At 45.6% G+C, this 26,848-nt stretch overlaps 1 protein-coding gene across 3 annotated transcripts in view; it reads left to right on the top strand.

Moving 5' to 3' along the window:
- The window catches only part of LOC121575579 (cadherin-22-like), a 283,643-nt gene that overhangs the window by 177,924 nt on the left and 78,871 nt on the right, over positions 1-26,848 (top strand). For 2 of the 3 annotated variants that reach the window (XM_041888768.2, XM_041888767.2), the window contains exons 4-5: positions 329-409; positions 16,768-17,062. In XM_041888768.2, the coding sequence (XP_041744702.1) occupies positions 329-409; positions 16,768-17,062 (376 nt within the window). The remainder of the gene's footprint in view (positions 1-328; positions 410-16,767; positions 17,063-26,848) is intronic. The other variant, XM_041888769.2, reaches the window with a different exon arrangement.

Here is a 26,848-nt window from a genome sequence, read left to right as displayed (position 1 = left end):
TTTCTAACCTTTAAAAACCACCAGGTTTAAGGATATTATAAACCAAGACAGTATTGTATTTCCTCTACTGTATATGATTGATTGATTGATTGATTGATTGGTTGGTTGATGGATGGATTGAATGATTCATTCATTCATTCATTCATTTTATTTCAGTGCCATACACCATTTGGTGCTTAGCCCATATTAGCTTACAAGACACTAGTCATCAAATTGTACACAAAACACAAAACAAAATGAAATTGTACATGTATAGATCATAGTGTAAGAGCATACTGTTTGGTGACACAACCTTTGTCTCAAGCTGTATTCGTTTGTTTCATTGCAGATACAAGATGTGTTAGACTCAGTTAAAGCCACACTCTGTGAGATGTGCATGCCACCAAACAGTGGGCCACCAACAAAAAACGTAAGCAATCAAGCAAATGCATTCCATGACATTTTCACATGGACTTCTATTATATACAGGACCAGTCAAAAGTTTGGACACATCTACTAATTCAAGGGTTTTTCTTTATTTTTACTATTTTCTACATTGTAGAATAATAGTGAAGACATCAAAACTATGAAATAACACATATGGAATCATGTACATTGAAGGAAAAATGTATTTGATCCCCTGCTGATTTTGTATGTTTGCCCACTGACAAAGACATGATCAGTCTGTAATTTTAATGGTAGGTTTATTTGAACAGTGAGAGACAGAATAACAACAGAAAAATCCAGAAAAACGCATGTCAAAAATGTTATAGATTGATTTGCATTTTAATGAGGGAAATAAGTATTTGACCCCTCTGCAAAACATGACCTAGTACTTGGTGGCAAAACCCTTGTTGGCAATCACAGAGGTCAGACGTTTATTGAAGTTGGCCACCAGGTTTGCACACATCTCAGGAGGGATTTTGTTCCACTCCTCTTTGCAGATCTTCTCCAAGTCATTAAGGTTTCGAGGCTGACGTTTGGCAACTCGAACCTTCAGCTCCCTCCACATATTTTCTATGGGATTAAGGTCTGGAGACTGGCTAGGCCACTCCAGGACCTTAATGTGCTTCTTCTTGAGCCACTCCTTTGTTGCCTTGGCCGTGTGTTTTGGGTCATTGTCATGCTGGAATACCCATCCACAACCCATTTTCAATGCCCTGGCTGAGGGAAGGAGGTTCTCACCCAAGATTTCACGGTACATGGCCCCGTCCATCATCCCTTTGATGAGGTGAAGTTGTCCTGTCCCCTTAGCAGAAAAACACCCCCAAAGCATAATGTTTCCACCTCCATGTTTGACGGTGGGGATGATGTTCTTGGGGTCATAGGCAGCATTCCTCCTCCTCCAAACACGGCGAGTTGAGTTGATGCCAAAGAGCTCGATTTTGGTCTCATCTGACCACAACACTTTCACCCAGTTCTCCTCTGAATCATTCAGATGTTCATTGGCAAACTTCAGACGGCCCTGTATATGTGCTTTCTTGAGCAGGGGGACCTTGCGGGTGCTGCAGGATTTCAGTCCTTCACGGCGTACTGTGTTACCAATTGTTTTCTTGGTGACTATGGTCCCAGCTGCCTTGAGATCATTGACAAGATCCTCCTGTGTAGTTCTGGACTGATTCCTCACCGTTCTCATGATCATTGCAACTCCACAAGGTGAGATCTTGCATGGAGCCCCAGGCCGAGGGAGATTGACAGTTCTTTTGTGTTTCTTCCATTTGTGAATAATTGCACCAACTGTTGTCACCTTCTCACCAAGCTGCTTGGCGATGGTCAAATCAATTCATGACATTTTTGACATGCATTTTTCTGTTTTTTGTTGTTGTTATTCTGTCTCTCACTGTTCAAATAAACCTACCATTAAAAGTATAGACTGATCATTTCTTTGTCAGTAGGCAAACGTACAAAATCAGCAGGGGATCAAATATTTCTTTCCCTCACTGTAGTAACCCAAAACGTGTTAAACAAATCTAAATATATTTTATCTAAATATACTTCAAATAGACACCCTTTACATTGATGACAGATTTGCACACTCTTGGCATTCTCTCAACCAGCTTCATCTGGAATGCTTTTCCAACAGTCTTGAAGGAGTTCCCAAATATGCTGAGCACTTGTTGGCTGCATTTCCGTCACTCTGCTGTCCGACCCCTCTCAATTGGGTTGAGGTCGGAGGATTGTGGAGGCCAGGTCATCTGATGCAGCACTCCATCACTTGGTAAAATAGCCCTTACACAGCCTGGATGTGTATTGGGTCATTGTCCTGTTGAAAAACAAATGATTGTCCCACTAAGCCAAACCAGATGGGATGGCGTATAGCTGCAGAATGCTGTGGTAGCCATGCTGGTTAAGTGTTCCTTGAATTCTAAATAAATCACATTGTCACCAGCAAAGCACACCCACACCATCACACCTCCTCCTCCATGCTTTATGGTGGGAACTACACATGGAACCAAAAATCTCAAATTTGGACTCAAGACCAAAGGACAAATTTCCACTGGTGTAATGTCCATTGCTCGTGTTTCTTGGCCCAAGCAAGGATCTTCTTATTATTGGTGTTGTTTAGTAGTGGTTTCTTTGCAGCAATTCGACCATGAAGGCCTGATTCACACAGTCTCCTCTGAACAGTTGATGTTGAGATGTGTCTGTAACTTGAACTCTGTGAAGCATTTATTTGTGCTGCCATTTCTGATGCTGGTACTCTAATGAATTTATCCTCTGGAGGCTGGTACTCTAATGAATTTATCCTCTGCAGCAGAGGTAACTCTGGGTCTTCCATTCCTGCGTTGGTCCTCATGAGAGCCAGTTTCACCAATACGCTTGATGGTTTTTGCGACTGCACTTGAAGAAACTTTCAAAGTTCTTGAAATGTTCCGTATTGACTGACCTTCATGTCTTAAAGTAATGATGGACTGTTGTTTCTCTTTGCTTATTTGAGCTGTTCTTGCCATAATATGGACTTGGTATTTTACCAAATAGGGCTATCTTCTGTATACCCCCCCTACCTTGTCACAGCACAACTGATTGGCTCAAACGCATTAAGAAGGAAATAAATTCCACAAATTAACTTTTAAGAAGGCACACCTGTTAATTGAAATGCATTCCAGGTGACTACATCATGAAGCTGGTTGAGATAATGCCAAGAGTGTGCAAAGCTGTCATCATGGCAAAGAGTGGCTATTTAAAGAATCTCAAATATAAAATATATTTAGATTTGTTTAACACTTTTTGGGTTACTACATGATTCCATATGTGTTATTTAATAGTTTATGTCTTCACTATTATTCTACAATGTAAAAAATAGTACAAAATAAAGCAAAACCCTTGAATGAGTAGGTGTGTCCAAACTTTTGACTGGTAGTGTATCTGTAGTGATATATCTGTAGTCCTCAACAAATAACTTCAATGTTTGAGTAACACTTATTTTTTTTTACATAATTATATTATGATTTATAGCTATCCATATTTTGCTTGAATCATTGTCCTTTTTTGTTTGTGATAAGGCAAATGTACAGCACTAATATTATTACAGTTAATTATTTATAAGTAATATTATTACAAATCAGGTATATTTCATGACATGAAATTACTGAAAATCTCACAGACTGTGGCTTTAAGTTTCATTTAATATTTCTAGATTTACAGCACAATAGATCAGATTAAAACAATAATTGAAAGACTAAAGGGTTAAAAAATGGACACATGTAGTATGGACAACTTTGAATGTCATTTAGCTTTGTCTATTTACCAGACTGACTACAGGTATAGTCACGATTCATTTGTATTATTTTCATGGACAGTATTTGCTTTCTGATTGGCTATGATAGTTAAGTCATCTTTGACAACACGCTTAATCGGTGTGTGTGGGAAGCAGTGGCGTCAGTTCAGCTAAACCTAGGGTATAGCAAAGAGGAATTCTTTAGAAGTTGAAGCTCATTTGCTGCATTTCTACACAATTAAAAAACTCATAAATGCTATTTGGAGAACAGCAAAAACTAAAACAAATGACCAGACATAATTATCACCACAATATTAGTTTTAAAGGTCTGTGGAATGGCGTGTACAATGTTAACCATTACTCAACCTCATCATAAATTGACTCATTACTTATTGAACGGTGCATACAGTGCAATATGAAATAGATGCATAGTACACACAATCAAGTCACAACAAGGCCGACTTCAAATGCCAACATCAATCTGAACGTTTCTTTTCATACCAATCAGGGCTGTGACAAGACCAGTATTGCCATATGTTTTCCATGGCAAAAATGGAAACACGAAGTTGACTACACTCTTTTGACCTAAAAAGCTGCTGTATGTAAACTATTTTGTGCTATAGCATGTGACTCTGGATGACAACATAATGATGTTTGTTTCCAACATTAGGACTGTTTTCCTTAAGAGGTTAAATCCGCTTCGTGTTTTGTTTCATTGCCATGATACCAACAAGTATCGCGATACTGCTATTTGTCCTGGCCCTAATACCATAATATTAAACCCAAATTGCACTAGCATACTTTGTGAATTAAAATATCAATTACAGCTATCACAATATATATTTTAACCCCACCTCCCAATTCCTAATTCGATTAACCCTTGGCTGTCAGATTACAACAAGGCTTCTCTAGGAAGTAATTATAGAATTAGCTGATGCCAATGAAGATACACTGAAAAGACAATGCAAAATGAAAGTATAGCATGTATGTTAATAATTGTCAATAATTGTTCTATGGATGTGTGTGTGTGTGGGCGAGAGGGTGTGAGTGGGTGTACAGTATGTGTGTGTATGTGTCTGAGCATATGAATGGTAGAGCGAAGGAGGGTGAATATAAATATGTGTAGGAGGGCAGGTGAGAATAGGTGTGCAGAGGCACAAGGCTTACAAGGCAGAGTTCAAACGCCGACATAAAATTCAAAGCAATTCACGCACTGCCTAAATGGCTGACCGACAAAGCAAACTGGCACTGGCCGTGTTAGAGAGGATCAAAACCGTAATGTATCATGGGTAAATTGTGACTGACTGACTGATCTACAAATAATAATGAGTCGTTATTTATGACGCAAGGTTCTTTGTAGATCAGTCAGTCGGCAGTTGCCTGCACTGCTGGCTGCAATGTCGAACAAGCCCACTGTCTCTGCTCTTTGCTTTCTAAAAGTGAGAGAAAAGGTGCGCAGGCTGGCAGCTGCTCTCCGAGCAATGCATTTGAATCAGGATTGAAATGATTTCAGCCAACTTTAGATTTTTTGTCTTGAGCTAGGCTATGGCGACTGCCATACCGTGCCATACAGAACTGACACCCCTGCTAGGAAGGGTTTGATCACACAACAAGGTGGACTGGTTGGAAATCACAGCGCTATAATCTGAGAAGAAGAAAGCGAAGGAGTAAAATCTTAAATTGAAGATCTGGTCGTATATCAGGGAATACATTATTTGGAAGATGTGAAGGAATAGGGTTCTTTTGCTCAGTTAATTCCATTACTACTTTTTCTCCTCTCTTGCCTTCATGTCACACTATACTTTTGATCTTGTCCACGATTTCACTTTATTGCTGGAACTTTTAAGTAGTCTGCTCGTATCAGTTAGATAGAATGGAATGGAAGTGCTATGGGCATCAGATACTCTTGACTAGACTGACCTCCAGAAACCGTTGATTAGACAGACTTCTTCTTCTCTCACGCTTGCCTGCAGTTTTTCAGATTATACCAATTCACTACACCAAATGTAGTATATATCTGATCTAGTCTTCAACTTCAAATCACCTGTCTCATTTGTAATGTCCTTCAGTAGGGTGGCTTGCCCTGAGTCCAAAGTGACACCAGAGGTATTTTTTAAATTCAATTTAATATATATACAGTGGGGGAAAAAAGTATTTAGTCAGCCACCAATTGTGCAAGTTCTCCCACTTAAAAAGATGAGAGAGGCCTGTAATTTTCATCATAGGTACACGTCAACTATGACAGACAAAATTAGAAAAAAAATCCAGAAAATCACATTGTAGGATTTTTAATGAATTTATTTGCAAATTAAGGTGGAAAATAAGTATTTGGTCACCTACAAACAAGCAAGATTTCTGGCTCTCACAGACCTGTAACTTCTTCTTTAAGAGGCTCCTCTGTCCTCCACTCGTTACCTGTATTAATGGCACCTGTTTGAACTTGTTATCAGTATAAAAGACACCTGTCCACAACCTCAAACAGTCACACTCCAAACCCCACTATGGCCAAGACCAAAGAGCGGTGAGCAAAAATCCCCCATTCATTCAATGAGACAGGTGATACATATATACATAAACATATATACATATATATATATATATATTGTGATGTCACGAGAGGCTGTGTCCTGGAGGGACGTTACATCCCCTGAGGTGGCTGCAAACCCAGACAGCTATGGCTCCATCTGCTGGTATGGTCGGGAACTCCACCCCTCTATGGCCAATCTTCCCACGCAGCTGAAACAAATGAGGAGCTGATGAGCTGAAGGTTTGGGAAGGGAAGAGACACACTGAGGGAGTGTGTGGGGGGGTGAAGAGACACAGTCTCCAACCTGGGCTCTCTGGAGGACAAGAGTGCTGCACGTCCACTTCCATGAGGAATATAAGGATTTGGAGATACTTACCTTTGGGAAATACTCACCTTTGGATATATGCACCTGTGGAAATACGTGAGAGACATTTGGAAGGACTTTTTGCTGGGTTGGCCACTAGCTGCAACGTGGACTACAGTAAGGCTGGGGAAAAGTTATCTGAGCGAAGTGAGAATTATGATTTTGGATGTGGAAGAGACATCCCTGAACTGTTAACCCTTAAAGAGCCACAAGAGAACAGAATTTTGTTATATTTTCGTTAATTTCCCAAGACCTATAATAAAATCCTTGTTTTGTTTGAACCTTGTCTCCTTGCACTACTTGAGCAATCCCGCTGAAAGCTGTGTAGCCTCTCGTGACGTCACAATATATATATATATATATATATATACATAAACATACACATACGTACATATAAACACATATACATACACAAATACATATCCTTTTAAAATATATATTTCCCTTTATTACTTTCCAACCCCACCATCCCTTCCCTAATTGGAGTAAACTAGTGAACAACAACACCAGTGGTATTTGTTAGTGTGCGGACCCCTACTTGGCAGGGCAGTTCCATATTCCATCCACCCCTGCTCTTTCTCTGAGTCAGCCCTCAGCTTGCCCAGTGTCAATGTGCAGTCTGTATGTGTGTGTATGTGTGTGTGTGCGTGCGCGTGTCTGTGTGCCCGTCTGTGTGTATGTGTGTGGTGTTTATGTATGTTTGAGAGAGAGTGTGAGATAGAGAGAGAGAGAGAATGTGTGTGTGTGTAGTTGTCTCGGTCTGTGTGTGCGTGTTTTTGTCTGTGTGTGTGTTTGTCTCTGTGTGTGTTTGTGCATATGTGCGTGTGTGTTTTTGTCTGTGTGTGGGTGCCTGCATTTTGTGTGTGTATGTGAGTATTGTCACTGTCAGATTCAGTGACATGGCTAGGGAAGGAGGATATAAGGCCAACCACGGTGCTTCAGGCCAACTCTTGACTCTGTTTGGGGTCTTTCCTCACACGGCTTGGGTCTGGCACTCGCCTGCCTGTCTGCGTGACATTTTATGTAAACTAGTTGCTGAGGAAGCAGGCAGCATATATTTGAGTGTTGACCAAAGGTGCATGATAGATTTGACTATTGAAGCAGCAAAGCATGTATTTTTCCCAAACGTTGCCCTATTACCTACATAGTGCACTACCTTTGACCAGAGCCCTATGTGATGCCATTCAGGACAAAGCTCCTATTTCCCTCTGAGTGGGAGGTGACGTTATTAATTATGAGTAATTGTTTTGTCCCAACTTTGTATGTTTGTCTGCCAAGTGCCAACACCATTGTTTTGATAAATACCTCTCCAGCTCCTATTTGTTCTTGACGGGAACGCTTACTGTAGGCCTAGGTTGTGTCCCAAATGGCACCATATTCCCTATTTAGTGCACTACTTTTGATTGGGCTCTGGACAAAGGTAGTGCACTATATAGGAAATAGGGTGCCATTTGGGACGGTGACCTACTGTTTGGTTGCAGGGGATTTTAGCTAGCAATGGCGTGTTGACATTGCTACTGGTTATGATTGCTAAACAAGTGAAGCCCTGGCTTTGATCTTTTGTTTGAAGTCCACAGCTTAGCCACGGCTTGAGTCACTCCGCTGAGGACAGACTGACGGATGGACACATTGAGCCTGAAGGGGTGATCTGTGTGAAAAAAAATCACATTTGTGCTGCGTTGTTGCGACGTGTGCCTGGTCACCACAAAATGTGTTTTTGTTTGTTGGGAAAATGTAAAATGGTTCCATATATGGTGCCATACTGTCTGTGTGTGTTTGTGTGTGTGTGTGTGTGTGTGTGTGTGTGTGTGTGTGTGTGTGTGTTGTGTGTGTGTGTGTGTGTGTGTGCGCATGACGTTTGTGTGGGTGTTTGTATGCAAACAGTACGTGTGATCAGAGAGCAAATATCAAAGTACTGCATCTGGACTTTGATGGTAGAAAACCCTTTCACATTCACTGAACACATTACAGTAATCAGGCTCTCTAAAATATGTTTGTGTATGTGTTTGGATGATGCATATGGCATCACTGTTGATTCTTATCTCCGGATCTACTCTAATATTCTTGAAAGCCTTAATTGCATTAAGTTGTCTCAAGTTGATCAAAGACAGTCAGACAATGTGAAGGCAGGCAAAGAGAAAATATAGTATTTCTTATCCCTCCAGATATTGGAGAGCTTTCTACTGTCTTTCTACCGTATGGGCTATGGAAGTTTATTTTATTATTGCTGAAATATTGATACCCCCAAAAAGAGTATATTTTCTCTCCGAGTGTTCCTTTTCTTGACTTGGGGACTATTCAAAATGAAAAGAAAAGAGTGGGAAGGAAGAAAGAAAAAGGAATATGAAGGCTGGGTTTTGCATTATTCCCCCATTTTACGAAAAATACTTAATGAAAACCCCAGCAAGGGCGATCGAGTCCAGTTTTTAATTAAGCCTTTATAAAATATTAACGCGGGAGATGGGCATTTTCTCCCATTTTCTCCCTCAATCCCCACCTGTTTTGTAAGACGGGTCCTACTGGCTATGGAGCCCGAGTCCTGCGTTCTAATTTCAGATAGGGAGGGAGTAGCAGTTCGGATGTGCAATGAAGCCAAAGGGTATATAGGGGACTGCTAGAATGTATTTTCATCACATTAATAGCAGTTTTGGCAGATTTATAAGGGCTCTTTAACCAAAAAGAATGGCCCCTACCTTGTTCGTGTTGCACCTTTAACAATCTATAGAAATGACTTTGATCTTCTAATTCAAGGGGCCCCTATTCTGTGAAGGGCACACGATGTGGTCATTGTGTAAATCATAGGTAGCGCTGCAGTTTCTTTTGTCATAGTACAGATGATTTACATTTTAGTCATTTAGCAGACGCTCTTATCCAGAGCGACTTATAGTTAGTGAGTGCATACATTATTTTTTATTTTTTTCATACTGGCCCCCCGTGGGAATCGAACCCACAACCCTGGCATTGCAAACACCATGCTCTACCAACTGAGCTACATCCCTGCCGGCCATTCCCTCCCCTACCCTGGACGACGCTAGGCCAATTGGTCGCGGCCGGCTACGACAGAGCCTGGATTCGAACCAGGATCTCTAGTGGCACAGCTAGCACTGCAATGCAGTGCCTTAGACCACTGCACCACTCGGGAGTGCCTTACCGAGAGGTGATGGCTTCTCCTCTTCCCTCTTTTCCTGGCTGTGAAATAGGAACTTTGCTTCTTGATGACTAGATAGAAAATCGTTGACATAAAAGAAAGAGCAAAGCCTTGACCATTCTATAAAGGGCATACTGTGAAGTGCTGCAAATGTATATAATAAACATGTTGGGATTGGCAGGTTCAAGGCTGTTTTAGAATCTGACATTTTGAACATGTCATGTTCTTTTGAAGTATGGAATTGTTTATCGACGGTAGCTATGTAGAACTATCTCTCTCTTTCTGTTAATCTTCTCTGATGTTGTTAAAGGCCCAGTGCAGTCATAAATGTGATTTTCCTGTGAATTATATATATTTCCACACTATTAGGTTGGAATAATACTGTGAAATTGTGAAAATGATGATAATGCCTGTTTAGTGTAAGATCTGTTTGAAAAGACCGCCTGAAATGTTGTCCTGCCTGGTGACATCACCAGGTGGTAAATTAATTAATAGACCAATAAGAAAAGAGTTCCAAACCTCTCTGTCAATAACAGCTAGTTGTCAGTTTTCTCCTCCCTACTCAGACCACTCTGTCACGAACAGAAGAGGACCCAAGAGCGCAAGTTCAAATTCAGAGTTCTTTATTCAAGGTTACAGGCGGGAAGAGGAGTCCCAGGGGTGTCAGGGGTCTTTCAGGGTCCTCCTGTGGGTACCTGTGCTCCGGGGGTCACCAAATGTCCGGGGGTGTCCAGTCCAAGTGCTTAGTGTGTGTGTTCCCCAGTGATGGAGCGGCGTATCGGGCTGAGGGTGGTGAAACGTCTGGGCACGCTCATCTGGTGGTCGGAGACCTGGGGGAACACACACACACAACAGCAATATGAATGGCAGGCAGAAGTACAGATCAGGGCTGGGCAAATATCGTGGTGAGAGACAGAAGGCAGAAACGAGTTACCGGAGGGGCTGAAGATCGGAGAGTAGTCGAGGTCCAGAAGGCAGGTTGGGATAGACGGGGCAGTAGAACAAGGAGGCAGTCAAGAAAGGATCGGTATCACAAACAGGAGTCAGAGCGCAGACAGGCAGGTTACTGGTCCGGGTTTGAAGACGATCTGACAGGGCTTGGCTGAAAACCAGGGCTTGATATACTGGGAGAGGTAGTGGGGAAATGCAGTTCAGCTGGCAGAGTAATTAGAACAGAGTGAGGCAAGGTGAGGATGGTGAGTGGGAAATGCAGTGCAGCTGGCCAGGTAACAAGAGCAGAGCAGGGCAGGTGGAGCTAGTTAGGCTGAGTAGAGAGAGGGAGGTGAGCAGAGTGGAAGATAATTGAATGCAATTAATGTTGCTACCAGGGAGAGAGAGTGCTCATGACAGGACCCCCCTCCAAGGGACGGCCCCAGAAGTCCCAAGAACAACATCATGCCGGGAGGGTGGAGGGGAGCAGGCGGCGGGTCAGAACTCCTCCGAGCGGTCCGAGTGAATCTCCTCATCCTCAGAAGGAGCTGGAGGGTCACGGTCGGGAGACAGGACAGGCACTGAGACAGGAGCAGAGGGCGGGCCGGACGGCTAGGAACCCCTCTTGGACGGCCCCTACGGATTGCAGGCTGATCAGGATGTAGTCGGTGGAAGTCAGTGATAAGGGTCCGGTCCACTATCCTCCTGGCCGGGATCCAGGTCCTCTCCTCTGGACCATATCCCTCCCAATCAACGAGGTACTGGAGACCCCCTGCCCCTTCGCCTAGAGCGGAGCAGCCGCCGGACGGTGAAGACAGGACCGCCATCTACGAGGCGCGGAGGAGGTGGCGCCGGAGCTGCAGGGACCAGGGGACTTTCATGGACCGGCTTGACCTTGGAGACGTGGAAGGTGGGGTGGACCCGCATGGAAGCGGGCAACTGAAGTCGGACCGCCGTTGGACTGATGACTTTCTGCACAGGAAAAGGACCAATGAAGCGAGGGGCCAGCTTTCGTGATACAACCCGCAGCGGCAGATCCCGGGCAGACAGCCAGACCTTCTGACCAACCCGGTAAGTAGGTGCTGGGGTCCTCCGTCGGTTGGCACCGACGGCGTAGCTGGTTCCAGACTTCAGGAGCACAGTGCGAGCCTGGGCCCAAGTGCGGCGGCAGCGCGGGCATACGCAGAGCAGACGGACAGGTGGCATCCGCCTCCTGGCTGGCAAACAGTGGAGGTTGATACCCGTAGACACACTGAAAAGGGGGAGAGCCCGGTGGAGGAACTGGTGAGTGAATTATGGGCATATTCCACCCAGAGCAGGTGTTGAGCCCAGGCCCGGGGATTTTGGGAAGCCACACACCTCAGTGCCTTCTCCAGCTCCTGGTTCATGCGTTCAGTCTGGCCGTTTGACTGCGGGTGGAATCCAGACGATAGGCTGGCGGTGGCCCCAAGGAGATGACAGAACTCCTTCCAAAAGGTTGCTGAGAATTGCGGGCCCCGGTCTGACACTATATCCTGGGGTAGGCCATGGATACGAAACACATGTTCCAGGACCACCTGGGAGGTCTCTTTAGCAGAGGGTAGTTTGGGAAGGGGGCACGAAGTGGGTCATCTTACTAAAGCGGTCAACAATGGTAAGGATGACTGTGTGTCCGTCAGAGGGCGGAAGGCCCGTAACAAAGTCCAGTGAAACGTGGGACCAGGGCCTCTTGGGTATGAGTAGGGGTTGCAGCAACCCAGCAGGAGGCTGGTTGGGAGTCTTGTTTCGGTTACAAGTGGGACAAGCTCGGATGAATTCTCGGACATCCCGTCTCATCCCCCGCCACCAGAACCGCTGGCGGACCAGATGAAGGGTGCGAGTGATGCCGGGATGACAGGCCAGACGGGATTCGTGCCCCCACTGAATCACAGGTGACCTGAGATTTGCTGGAACAAACAGACGGTTGGGGGCGCTGGTGCTTGGACCTGGCTGGTCCCGAAGAGCCTCCATGACCTGCTTCTCGATCTCCCAGGTGAGGGCCGCTACGACCAAGTGGCTGGGAAGAATGGGAGCTGTCATGGCGGTGGTCTCGTCCTTCTGAAACATCCGGGAAAGAGCATCAGGTTTGATGTTGCGAGATCCCGGGCGGTAGGAGAGCGTGAAATTGAAGCGCGTAAAGAACAGAGACCACCGCTGTTGACGGGAGTTCAGCCTCCTGGCTGTTTGGATATACTCCAGGTTCTTGTGGTCTGTCCACACTACGAATGGTTCCTTTGACCCCTCTAACCAGTGCCGCCATTCTTCAAGGGCGAGCTTGACAGCCAACAGCTCGCGGTTCCCAATGTCGTGAGTTGCATTCGGCAGGGGTTAGCCGACGGGAGTAGAAGGCACAGGGGTGCATCTTGCCATCCTCAGCTGCTCTTTGAGAAAGCACTGCACCCACTCCCACGTCCGAAGCATCTACCTCCACCACAAACTGCCTTGCTGCATCTGGCATCTGGAGGATGGGAGCAGAAGTGAAACATGTCTTGAGGATATTGAAGGCCTTATCAGCAGCTGATGTCCATTGGTACGGTTGTTTAGTGCTGGTTAGCGCCGTGAGGGGTGCAGCCACTGTGCTATAGTTTCTGATGAATCTCCTATAAAAGTTGGCAAAGCCCAGGAACTGTTGCAACTTCTTCCGAGACTCAGGAACTGGCCAGGAAGTGACAGCCGACACCTTCGTGAGATCCATCTGAATGCTGCCCTCGGTCACCACATACCCCAGGAATGAAACGGTCTTGGCATGGAACTCGCACTTCTCTGCCTTCACGAAAAGAGAGTTCTCCAGCAGGCGGCGCAGGACCAACCGGACGTGGTGCGTGTGTTCTGACAGAGTCTTTGAGAATATTAAAATATCGTCCAAGGTACACAAATACGAACGTATTTAGCATGTCCCTGAGGATATCATTCACTAGGGGCTTGAAAAACTGCTGGGGCATTGGTGAGGCCGAAGGGCATGACGAGATATTCATAGTGGCCGGTTGGTGTGTTGAACGCTGTCTTCCATTCGTCTCCCTCCCTCATCCGCACCAGATGGTAGGCATTGCGAAGGTCCAGCTTAGTGAATACAGTGGCTCCCTGCAGCAGTTCGAAGGCAGAGAAAGTAAGGGCAGTGGGTAGCGATTCTTAACCGTGATGTCGTTCAGACCCCGGTAATCTATGCATGGACGAAGAGAACCGTCCTTCTTGCCGACAAAGAAGAATCCCGCTCCTGCGGGGGAAGACGACCGGTCTAATTATCCCGGAGGCAAGAGAGTCATTAATGTAGTCCTCCATGGCCTTTCTTTCCGGGGCTGACAGTGAATACAGACGACCCTTGGGAGGTGCTGTGCCAGGCAGGAGATCAATCGCGCAGTCATAGGGTCTGTGTGGGGGTAGAGATGTCGCCTTGGATTTGTTGAACACCTCTTTCAGGCTGTGGTAACAGGCCGGAACATTGGATATGTCGGAGGTAGCGCTAGATCCTTCCCGGTGAACGGGCAGGGTGGCCCCCCTTAAACAGGTCTGGTGACAACTCCTTCCCCACTCACGGACTGTTCCTGTCTCCCAGTCGATGTGGGGGTTGTGCTGACGGAGCCACGGGTATCCAAGAATGAGTGGTTGGCCAGGTGAGTGTAGGAGGTGAAACTGGATGGACTCTGGTGGTTTCCTGACAGCAGGATTGTCACAGGGGGCGGAGATATGAGTGACAGTGCCAAGATGATGCCCATCCAGGGCTCGTGCAGGAATGGGTTGTGTCAGTTGATGATGGTTCACGCCCAGTTGCTGTGCAAGCTCAGGGTCCATGATGTTTGCTTCGGCTCCGGAATCCACAAGGGCGGCCAATGTATGAGTCTTGTCAGAAAGCTGAAGGCGGAGATGAAGCAGGGTCTTTCGGATGGAGGGAGACTGAAGGCTTGTTGAGCTCACCCGGATCTCCCCTACACCTGGTGAGCTGCGGCTTTTGCCGGACAAGTAGCGACACGGTGATTCTCGCCACCACAGTAGAGGCAAAGGTTGGAGCTTAGACGGCGCCGACGCTCCTCGGGAGTCAGAGAGGCACGGCCAATCTCCATGGGCTCAGGCTGATTGAGTTGGCTATGGGACTTGACAGGCAGGGGCTGGACAGAAGCGGTATCGACCCGAGTACGGATGGCAGGTTGACTGAGACGGCCCTTCTCCCTCCTCCGGGTCTGTATACGGCGGTCAATGCGAACGGCAAGGTCAATGGCGGCATCAAGCGTTGAGGGCGGGTCATGGGAAACAAGCTCGTCCTTGATATAGTCCGCCAGGCTATGGAGGAAGGCTTGCACCAGTGCCTCTGGGTTAAACGAGCTTTGACTGGCCAGGGTACGAAAGTCAATGGAGAAGTCTGCCACTGTCCGATTGCCCTGACGGATGGTGAGCAAAGCTTGTGACGCTTCGGCTGTTGGCGAGCCTAGGTCAAAGACCTTTAACATCTCCTCCTCAAAGGCACTGAAGGAGGCACAGGCTGGGGTTTGCCGGTCGAATTCCGCCGTTCCCCACAACCGAGCTCGACCGGTGAGATGTGTGATGACATACCCCACCTTGGCTCCCTCTGTTGAGAAAGTCCTGGGCTGTAGTGCAAACTGGATTCGGCAGCTGCTCAAGAATGGTCTTACTTGCTTCTGGTTGCCATCAAAACGTTCCGGGTTCCCAATCCTTGGTTCAGGAGCGTGGGGATCTGGTGGCAGCACTGCCGGGCCTGCAGCATTGGGACCTCCAGCGGAGGGATGAAGGAGTATCGGTGGTACAGGAACAAAAGGACCAGGGGGGTGCAGGTGGAGTAGCCGGGCTTGAGAGTAGTTGCAGGGCTTGGGCTAGCTGTTGTTGCTGCAGTTGGAACTGTTGTTGCTGCTGGTTGAATAGCTGGAGAAGGGAAGCGATGTCGCCAGCCATCCGATTTATGTCTCCCTCAGAGCGTTCCAGTCGCTGTAGGGCAGTCCTCTCTGGCTCTTCCTCCATCGTGGTCAGGGAGTGCGCTGGGTCCATGATGGTCAGATCGTTCTGTCACGAACAGAAGAGGACCCAAGAGCGCAAGTTCAAATTCAGAGTTCTTTATTCAAGGTTACAGGCGGGAAGAGGAGTCCCAGGGGTGTCAGGGGTCTTTCAGGGTCCTCCTGTGGGTACCTGTGCTCGGGGGTCACCAAATGTCCGGGGGTGTCCAGTCCAAGTGCTTAGTGTGTGTGTTCCCCAGTGATGGAGCGGCGTATCGGGCTGAGGGTGGTGAAACGTCTGGGCACGCTCATCTGGTGGTCGGAGACCTGGGGGAACACACACACACAACAGCAATATGAATGGCAGGCAGAAGTACAGATCAGGGCTGGGCAAATATCGTGGTGAGAGACAGAAGGCAGAAACGAGTTACCGGAGGGGCTGAAGATCGGAGAGTAGTCGAGGTCCAGAAGGCAGGTTGGGATAGACGGGGCAGTAGAACAAGGAGGCAGTCAAGAAAGGATCGGGTATCACAAACAGGAGTCAGAGCGCAGACAGGCAGGTTACTGGTCCGGGTTTGAAGACGATCTGACAGGGCTTGGCTGAAAACCAGGGCTTGATATACTGGGAGAGGTAGTGGGGAAATGCAGTTCAGCTGGCAGAGTAATTAGAACAGAGTGAGGCAAGGTGAGGATGGTGAGTGGGAAATGCAGTGCAGCTGGCCAGGTAACAAGAGCAGAGCAGGGCAGGTGGAGCTAGTTAGGCTGAGTAGAGAGAGGGAGGTGAGCAGAGTGGAAGATAATTGAATGCAATTAATGTTGCTACCAGGGAGAGAGAGTGCTCATGACACACTCCCAGACAGTACAAGCAAAACTCTTGCTTGAGAAATTGCTCTTTGTTTAGAAGCTTTTATTTTATTTTATTTTTTATCATTTTAATTGAAAACAATCACACTAAGGTACCCAAAATAATTTGATATTCAGATAAAAACAGCTGCATATCCTTTAATGTAAGTACTGCATTCACAATAGTGTCAACTGTCAATCATTGAAATCAATGCATTCTATATAACCTTTTCAACAACATGCTGTATACCTCCAAAAAGCATGAAATCTCATCTTGACTTTGATTGCCTTGATTGACAGATCCACACAGATTCGGACGAGGGCGAGGGGAACATCAAGTACACTATCTCCGGGGAAGGGGCGGGCACGATCTTCATCATCGACGAGCTGACGGGTGACATCCACGCCACTGAGCGATTGGACCGCGAGGAGCAGAGCTACTACACCCTCAGAGCTCAGGCCCGGGACCGGCTCACCAACCACCTGCTGGAATCCGAGTCAGAGTTTGTCATAAAGGTCCAGGATATCAACGACAGTGAACCCAAGTTCCTGGAAGGGCCCTATATCGGGAGTGTGGCAGAGCTTTCACAAATAGGTAAGAAGGTAGGGGTGTGTGTGTATTTGTGAAGCAAAGGCAGTGCTGGATTGCAGAAATATGTTGACTTTGTTCAGGTCTGATCATGGAGAGTTTTGGAACCTACCCAGATACAGTATGGGTCCATAGGGAAAAGTGGTAGGGCCTTCATTTCCTGTCCTTGGGAGGACATTGATTTCATCTTCATACATCACTACATTAAATAATGTTAGTAGTATTTGAAGAGACATTTGTTGATGGTAAAATTTTTACCTAGGTCAGATTTGGACAATGCTACCCAATCCAGTCCCAAGATAACAATCGCCAGAGGTAATAGTTTGCGAGTTTGTGAGGAAATGAGAAACCTGTGTGAGTGTTTGAGGTACAGAAAGAGTTTTGTGTGTGTGTCAGAAAGAGTCTACTTGGGAGTAGGGGATACTAGGCTAAATGTAATGTCTCTCGCCCTCCTTCGCTCCTGATTGGAATTAATTCCTGCCTTCTCAGCACGTTTTGGCCCCTTTTCTGCCGGCAGTGCTTATTGAAACAGGGGAAAGAGAAGAGAGAGAAAGCAAGAGAACGAGAGAGAGAGAGAGAGAGAGGGGGGAGAATAGTTAATATTCGCGCCCTCCATTTCGCCTCCTCCCCCTTGTTCCCCCACCTCTCAGTCAAATTACACACTAAATGAGTGTGCACTTCATGTTTTATACATTGACTACAGTGCCAATGCTAATGAGATAACTGGAGTGCTTAGTCAAGCATTTCCCTCCGTTTAGTTTTCTGGTCATATTTGCTCTTCCTGTAGAACAACAGCTAATGACGTTGCTGTGGCACCACTGTGATAAGGTCACAGTCACCGTGGTGCATGGTTGAGAGGCTGAGGACTTGGGTGACAGACTGACGATCAACGATGCACAAGTCAACCTAAACGCACAGCGCAAAGGGCCGCTGCGTAGGCCTAGTTGATGGTGGAGCTCACACTTTAATATGATGTATGCTAAAGTATACATAAATGTATTCACCTAAATGACTTGGTTGTAGTAGCAGCCATCTTATGATGGACGAAGTTAGACTCATGTTAAATGTTTTTATGGAAAATGTAAACAATACATCAGCCTTGTGAGATCATTTTGAAATTAATTTCAATTTAATTGGCAACTATTGTTGGAATGGAATAGTGAATGAATGACAATACATGTATTATTCTCTTTCCAAACATGCATGTCAACTTTTGTGTTAATATGTGGTTAATTAGCCATTCCATGCACGTCCCATACATTGCACTGCCATCATAGCACCAAGCATTACAATTTGACTAATTAATCAGCACAAATCAGCATTTATTTCTGATGTCGTTTCACTCTATCCAGATACTTTAAGCAGTGGCATGGAGTGAGACAAATGTGAGAACCACTGATCTGAGGCGGTACTGGATGGAATGGTAATGGGAGCAGGTTTCCGGTATTATCCCAGGCTTCGTTCCTAAAGGCACTCTATTCCATACATAGTTCACTGCTTTTTATCAGATGCCTAGGGGCCCTAGTGTACTACTGTATGTAGGGTATAGGGTGCCATTTGGGACACATCTTCAACCAGTAGCATGCACGTGCTCACTGTGCTGTTTTATGGCCTTGGTGGAAGGCTGGTCCGCAATAATAATGAGAAAGTAATCACAAGGCAGCCTGTGGCATATTTCTTTTCACTTATCGCTCCTGTCATGTTCTTCCTAACATGGCCCTGTCGTAGCTCATGGCCCCTATGAGAGAGAGCCCGGGAAACAAAATACATTTCTTTACATATCATTCAAAGTCTGCTTGTTGTTTCGGCTCGGTTAATGACAAGGAGGGAGAGGAGGGGAGAATAAACTAGGCCTGTCAGGCCGAAGATGAACGCCGAGGGATCATTCGGCGCCGTCCTAAATCAAATTTGCATCACGATGTTGATTGAATTTTTCATTGAGCCGTGTGAATGTCTTCATGTTTGGACCATTGGTTGAACAGTAATAGAGTCGTGTTGCGGCTGTTTCACCTCTGTATTAAGGGGCCTATGTGAGGATTGTGGAACGAATACATGTTCTATGTAGATAGTTTAGTTGAGTTTATTAGGATCCCCATTAGCTACTGCAGATGCAGCAGCTACTCCTCCTGGGGTCCACATAAAATGTACAAATACTTGACAAAGTACAGAACAGTAATAGACAAGAACAACATAAGATATTACATAAAATTCAAAAACGTTAAAAAATAAAATTTAAATAAAATAAGTTATACTGTATATAGGAAAGACACCAAGAGACAAAAAAAATATACACTATTCATATATGCATATTCACATTATTATATATAGTACAGTTAAATTAGATCTTTAGAAAGAGGAGAGGAGCTGTGATACAATCGTTTTTTTAAAGCTGTTTTTTAAAGCTAAACTTGCGTTTTGCCTGAGTAACCTCTGGTGGCAGAGCATTCCACGATGATATGGCTCTATACATAACTGAGCGACGCATTAGATCTGTTTTTGGTATGGGTATCGTGAAGAAACTCATAGTGGCGTGTCTGGTGGGCTACAGTGCATTCTGAAAGAATTCAGACCCCTTGACTTTTTCCACATTTTGTTATGTTACTGCCTTATTCTGAAATTGATTAAATTGTTTTTTTCCCCCTCATCAATCTACACACAATACCCCATAATGACAAAGCAAAAACAGGTTTTTAGAAATGTTATCAAATTTATATTTAAAAAAAAGAAACAGAAATATTACATTTACATAACTATTCAGACCCTTTACTCAGTACTTAGTTAAAGCTCCTTAGGCAGCGATTACAGCCTCCAGTCTTCTTGGGCATGACGCTACAAGCTCGGCACACTTGTGCAGATCCTCTCAAGCTCTGTCAGGTTGGATGGGGAGCGTCACTGCACAGCTATTTTCAGGTCTCTCCAGAGATGTTTGATCGGGTTCAAGTCCGGGCTCTGGCTGGGCCACTCAAGGACATTCAGAGACGTGTCCCGAAGCAATTCCTGCGTTGTCTTGACAGTGTGCTTAGGGTCGTTGTCCTGTTTGAACATGACCCTTCGCCCCAGTCTGAGGTCCTGAGCACTCTGGAGCAGGTTTTCATCAAGGATATCTCTGTACTTTGCTCAGTTCATCTTTCCCTCGATCCTGACTAGTTTACCTGTCCTTGCCGCTGAAAAACATCCCCACAGCATGATGCTGCTACCACCATGCTTCACCGTAGGGATGGTGCCAGGTTTCCTCCAGACGTGATGCTTGGCATTCAGGCTAAAGAGTTCAATCATGGTTTCATCAGACCAGAGAATCTTCTTTCTCATGGTCTGAGAGTCCTTTAGGTGCCTTTCGGCAAACTCCAAGTGGGCTGTCATGTGCCTTTTCCTGAGGAGTGGCTTCCATCTGGCCACTCTACCATAAAGGCCTGATAGGTGGAGTGCTGCAGAGATGGTTGTCCTTCTGGAAGGTTCTCCCATCTCCACAGAGGAACTCTGGAGCTCTGTCAGAGTGACCATCGGGTTCTTGGTCACCTCCCTGACCTAGGCCCTTCTCCCCCGATTGCTCAGTTTGGCCCGGTCGGCCAGCTCTAGGAAGAGTCTTGGTGGTTCCAAACTTCTTCCATTTAAGAATGATGGAGGCCACTGTGTTCTTGGGGACCTTCAATGCTGCAGAAATGTTTGGGTAGCCTTCCCCAGATCTGTGCCTCGACACAATCCTGTCTCGGAGCTCTACGGACAATTCCTTCAACCTCATGGCTTGCTTTTTGCTCTCACATTCACTGTCAATTGTGGGACCTTATATAGACAGGTCTGTGCCTTTCTAAATCATGTCCAATCAATTGAATTTACCACAGATGGACTCCAATCAAGTTGTAGGAACATCTCAAGGATGATAAATGGAAACAGGATGCACCTGAGCTCAATTTCGAGTCTCATAGCAAAGGGTCTGAATACTTACGTAAATAAGGTATTTATATTTTTGATTTTGATTTTTTGGAAAAAATCAACAAACCTGTTTTCGCTTTGTCATTATGGGATATTGTGTGTAGATTCATTTTTTTATTTAATCCATTTTAGGATAAGGCTGTAACGTAACAAGATGTGGAAAAGGGGAAGGGGTCTGAATACTTTCCGAATGCACTGTATGTACAGTGCTGTGAAAAAGTATTTGCCCCCTTTCTAATTTTCTCTACTTTTGCATATTTTTGATACAGAATGTTATCAGATATTCATCCAAAACCTAATATTAGATAAAATGAACCTGAGTGAACAAATAACACAACAATTACATACTTATTTCATTTATTTCATAAAACAAAGTAATGCAACACCCAATCCCCCTGTGTGAAAAAGTAATTGCCCCCTTACACTCAATAACTGTCACATTCGTTTAATGGCGGGTCAGACCAAGGCGCAGCGTGATATGCGTACATGTTTATTAACTATTCAACACAACGACAAAACAACAAAGGAAAACAAAACGTGAAGTCCTAAGGTAGACACACAACTAACCTTACCAGGAACAAGATCCCACAACCCACTAGTGCCAATAGGCTGCCTAAGTATGATCCCCAATCAAAGAAGACGAGCTACAGCTGCCTCTGATTGGGAACCACACCGGCCAACATAGATCTACACATAATAGATTGAAACATAGAAAACACACAACAAAGAATATACACACCCTGACTCAACATTTAAGTGTCCCCTGAGTCAGGGCGTGACAGTACCCCCCCCCAAAGGTGCGGACTCCGACCGCACAACATAAACATAACAGGGTAGGGGCCGGGTGGGCATTCCGCCTTGGAGGCGGATCCGGCTCGGGGCGTGACGACCTCCCACTCTCCGCCTCCCTGTTGCGCCCCTGGTCTGGTCTGGACCTCGGCGCGCTGCTTCCCCTCTCCTTCCTCCCACGATACGCCAGGCCCTGTCTGGACCCTGGTGTGGGAGACCCCGAACCTGGAGAGGGGCTGACGTCATGGTCTGGACTGGAGCCGCTGACCGGAGCTGGATTGGGCACCGGTGGAGCGGACTGCTCTGGCTCCGGATGTGGAGCAGCTGACCGGTGCCGGACTAGGCACCAGTGGAACGGGCACGGGCCGTGCCGGACTGGACAAACGCACCACTGGTCTGGTGCGAGGAGCAGGCACGGGCCGGACCGGACTAGGAACACGCACCACTGGCTTGGTGCGAGGGGCAGGAACGGGACGGGCCGGGCTGGCGACGCGCACCACTGGCTTGGTGCGGGGAGCAGGAATAGGCCGGGCCGGGCTGTGGAGGCGGACTGGAGGTCTGGAGCGGAGAGCTGGCACAACCCGTCCTGGCTGGATGCCTACTTCCGCACAGAATGTGTGAGGCATCAGCACAGGACGCACTGGGCTGTGCACGCGCACTGGCGATACAGATCGTAGAACTGGCGCAGGATATGCGGGACCGAGGAGGCGTACTGGAGACCAGGAGCGTTGAGCCGGCACACCCCGTCCTGGCTGGATGCCCATCTTCGCACGGCACGTGCGTGGTGCAAGCACAGGACGTACAGGGCTGTGCCGGCGCACTGGCGACACAGTACGTAGCTCTGCATAACACGGAGCATGCCCAGTCATACGCTTCCTCGCGTGAGTACGGGGAGTTGGCTCTGCTCTGACACTAGGCTCCGCCAACCACCCCGTGTGCCCCCCCCAAAAAAAATGTATTGGGGCTGCTTCTCTGGCTTTCTCCTCGACCGGCCTCCTCCGTTTTGCCGTTGCTCCTCTCCTGCCTGGGCATTTAACTTAGCCCACGGTCCTTTCCCCGCAAATATCTCTTCCCATGACCACAAATTGCCCACCTGTGACATGGCTACTCGCTCCGCCTGGGCACACTGCTTGGTCCTCGTTTGGTGGGATCTTCTGTCACGTTCGTTTAATGACGGGTCAGACCAAGGCGCAGCGTGATATGCGTACATGTTTATTAACTATTCAACACAACGACAAAACAACAAAGGAAAACGAAACGTGAAGTCCTAAGGTAGACACACAACTAACCTTACCAGGAACAAGATCCCACAACCCACTAGTGCCAATAGGCTGCCTAAGTATGATCCCCAATCAGAGAAGACGAGCGAAAGCTGCCTCTGATTGGGAACCACACCGGCCAACATAGATCTACACATAATAGATTGAAACATAGAAAACACACAACAAAGAATATACACACCCTGACTCAACATTTAAGTGTCCCCTGAGTCAGGGCGTGACAATAACTGGTTGTGCCACCTTTAGCTGCAATGACTCCAATCAAACGCTTCTTGTAGTTGTTGATCAGTCTCTCACGTCGCATTGGAGGAATTTTGGCCCAGTCTTCCATACAGAACTGCTTTAACATTTGTGGGTTTTCAAGCATTGACTGCTAATTTCTAGTCCTGCCACAACATCTCAACTGGGATTAGGTCTGGACTTTGACTAGGCCATTCCAAAACTTCAAATGTGCTGCTTTTTAGCTATTTTCATGTAGACTTGATTGTGTGTTTTGGATCATTGTCTTGCTGCATGACCCAGCTGCGCTTCAGCTTTAGCTCACAGATGGATGGCCTGACATTCTCCTGTAGAATTCTGTGATACAGAGCAGAATTCATGGTTCCTTCTATTAAGGCAAGTCATCCAGGTCCAGAGGCAGCAAAGCCTCTCCAAACCATCACACTACCACCACCTTGCTTGACCGTTGAGTGTTTGGTTTTCTACATGCATAATGGGACCCATGTCATCCAAAAAGTTATACTTTTGACTCATCTGTCCATAGAACATTCTTCCAAGAGTCTTGATGATCATCCAGGTGCTTCCAGGTGCTTTTTGGCAAACTTGAGTCAACATTTTGGACGAGATGAGTCCCATTAAGGCTGCATGATGCAAATGATTTGAAAAAAGTCGCATGAAAGGCATGAGCTCTGATCAGTTTTTTGTGTAGGCTGCACACACTTCATCAGTCTGTCATTCACAATTTGACAAGCACTTGATAATATTCTCACATGTCTCGAATTTCCCGGTGGCATTCCCCTTGTGTGGCCGTAATGCCCCCTAAAAAATGAATGCCTTTTGCGGCCAAATTGGCCGTTGTGCCCTTAGGCTGAATATAATAATTATAATTCCCTTCTCCCGGATGCCGTGCTTCGAAGCACCTCTCACTCACATGGCTCTCTCAGATATCTAAATTATTATTAGCCAATGCCTGTCATGTGATCGGGTCCTTCTCACAGGCATCTCAGCTAAGAAGTAGGCTACAAGTGAAGACAGACACATCGGGGACGCAACTGCGAGATACCCTCTTATCGAATTCCGAGGCACATATTGAAGATGTTAGAAGAACTGTTCACATTTAGCCTACTTTTCGTCAGCCAACAAGATGATTAGGCTTAACGAACAGCAAAAGCACTAGCCTATATCAATCTACTATTCCGCATAGTACAAAAGTTGACCTATTATTTTCTGTGCAATAAATAAATATTCCTAACATACTCTGGGACAGTTGTGGGATGCGATAGATCCCAAATTAATACAACCACTTGCATCAAAAAACCTTTTAAAAGCAGTGAGGCTGATGCAACAGATCAGAAAATTTGATAAACTACAGTATTAGGCTACAGTCTTTCTTCCCATTATAAGCGCAGCAATGCGCGCACGGCAGTAGGCTATAAGCGTGAATGTTCCAAAATGCAATCAATTAGTGGGAAAACACTGTTCTAAAGAGTGACCACAAATGTGATTATGCATGTAATGCTTCATAATAAAGGTGCATTTTCATGGTGAAAATTATCTTCCCCAAACTTAAAACTCACTTGCTGTCTATGTATGCCAGTTAGGCTCTACACCGGTTGTAAGGCGGATTAATGTGCTTAATTTTAAGTTATATGGACACTTTAGTTGTGATACAAACCTTATCAAAACATATAGGCCTATGGGCTAGGCTACGTGAGTTGTGTGACTATGTGGTCCTCTGTAGCTCAGCTGGTAGAGCACGGCGCTTGTAATGCCAAGGTAGTGGGTTTGATCCCCGGGACCACCCATACACAAAAATGTATGCACGCACGACTGTAAATTGCTTTGGATAAAAGCGTCTGCTAAATGGCATATTATTATATTATTATATTTACTATGATTTGAAAATGTGCTGTTTCTTGCCTTGCTGCACATGCTGGGCATCATTCACAAGTGATAATACATCATTCACAAGTGATATGCTAATATTGTCACCCATCAGACTATTCTTAATTTAATGTTGTCTTTACATATACTTAATAATATATGTGTGAAATTAGTTTTGATTTAGAATGGACCATTATCATGCAGCTGTCTTGGAACAGGGGCATGGGGAAAAAATACACATCATCTATGCAATTAGCCTACAGAAAGCTGATGGGATCCTCCTCTTTTTAATAGAAGCCATCAAAACTCTGCTTTCTCATGCAATTGCATAGCCTATAGAAATGTTGCACAACATGAGCTCATGGGCTCTCATGAAGTGTTTGATTTGATTTTCGATTACATTTGCATTGATGTCAGAGTGATTAGAGACACAATACAGTGCTGAGTACCAGGCAGTTAGCAAGTTTGGTAGGCTACTAATGACCATCAGCAGCATCAGCGCTTGGAGAAGCCTAGTTACTGTGAATAAACGGTCACATGGAATTTGACTGCGGTCATGACGCGTGACCACCGGTGTGGCAGTAATATGCTCACCGTAACAGACCTACCCTCAACCATGAAAGACTATCATGCATGTTGTTGATGTTAGTTCTGTGTGTGCAGTTAAGGGAAAGGTGTGCTGCTTTGTTTTGAGCCAGCTGCAGCTTTACTAGGTCTTTCTTTGCTGCACCTGACCATATTACCGGACATTAATCAAGATGGAACAAGATCAGAGCCTGAACAACTAGTACAGTTGATCTTTGTGTCAAAAACACAGAACATATTTTTATAACATACATACCTCTTCCCATCTTCAGAACAACTGTCAATATGACTTGACCATGATAACTGACCATCCAATGTTTCTCCTAGGAGTTCCGCTTCTCCAACTTGTTCAATGGTCACACCCTTTATGCACAACTCCAGTTGAGGTTTAGATCTAAGAGAATGCAATTATTTTGGTTTTATATTTATTTAAGACCAGTTTATTGTTAATTACCCATTCTGACACTGACTGTAACTTCTTGCTAAGAGTCTCAGTGAGGTCACTGGCTTTAAGTGCTGATGTGTAGAGTGTATAATCATCAGCATACATAGTAATTTTAGCTTCTTGTTATACAACTGGCAAATCATTTGTAAAAAGTAGAGAAGAGTAACGGCCCAAGGCAACTGCCCTGAGGTATACCACACTGTACATTTCTGATGTTAGAGAAGCTTCTATTGAAGAATACTCTCTGAGTTCTATTGGATAAGTAACTCTCCAACCATGTGATGGCAGGTGATGTAAAGCCATAACAAGTTCGTTTTTTCAATAACAAACGAGTATCAATAACATCAAAGGCTGCACTGAAATCTAACAATACAGCTACAACTATCATCTTATTATCCATTTATTTTAGCCAATCATCAGCCATCTTAGTCAGTGCAGTACAAGCTGAGTCCCCTTCCCTATATGCATGCTGAAAGTCAGTAGTTAACTTGTTCAATCTCAATTTTCTCCATTAGTTTTCTAAGAACAGGCAGAAAACTGATTAGGAGACTGTTAGAGCCAGCAAAGGGTGCTTTACTATGTTTAAGCAGTGGAATTACTTTAGCTTCCTTCCACGCCTTTGGACAAACTCCTTTAGGCTTTGGTTAAAGACATGGCAAA

This window comes from Coregonus clupeaformis, chromosome 10, assembly GCF_020615455.1.
Source record: "Coregonus clupeaformis isolate EN_2021a chromosome 10, ASM2061545v1, whole genome shotgun sequence".
In the NCBI taxonomy this organism is placed as follows: Eukaryota; Metazoa; Chordata; class Actinopteri; order Salmoniformes; family Salmonidae; genus Coregonus; species Coregonus clupeaformis.
The sequence above is the reverse complement of the archived record's forward strand: the minus strand, read 5'-3'. Positions and strand labels throughout refer to the sequence as shown.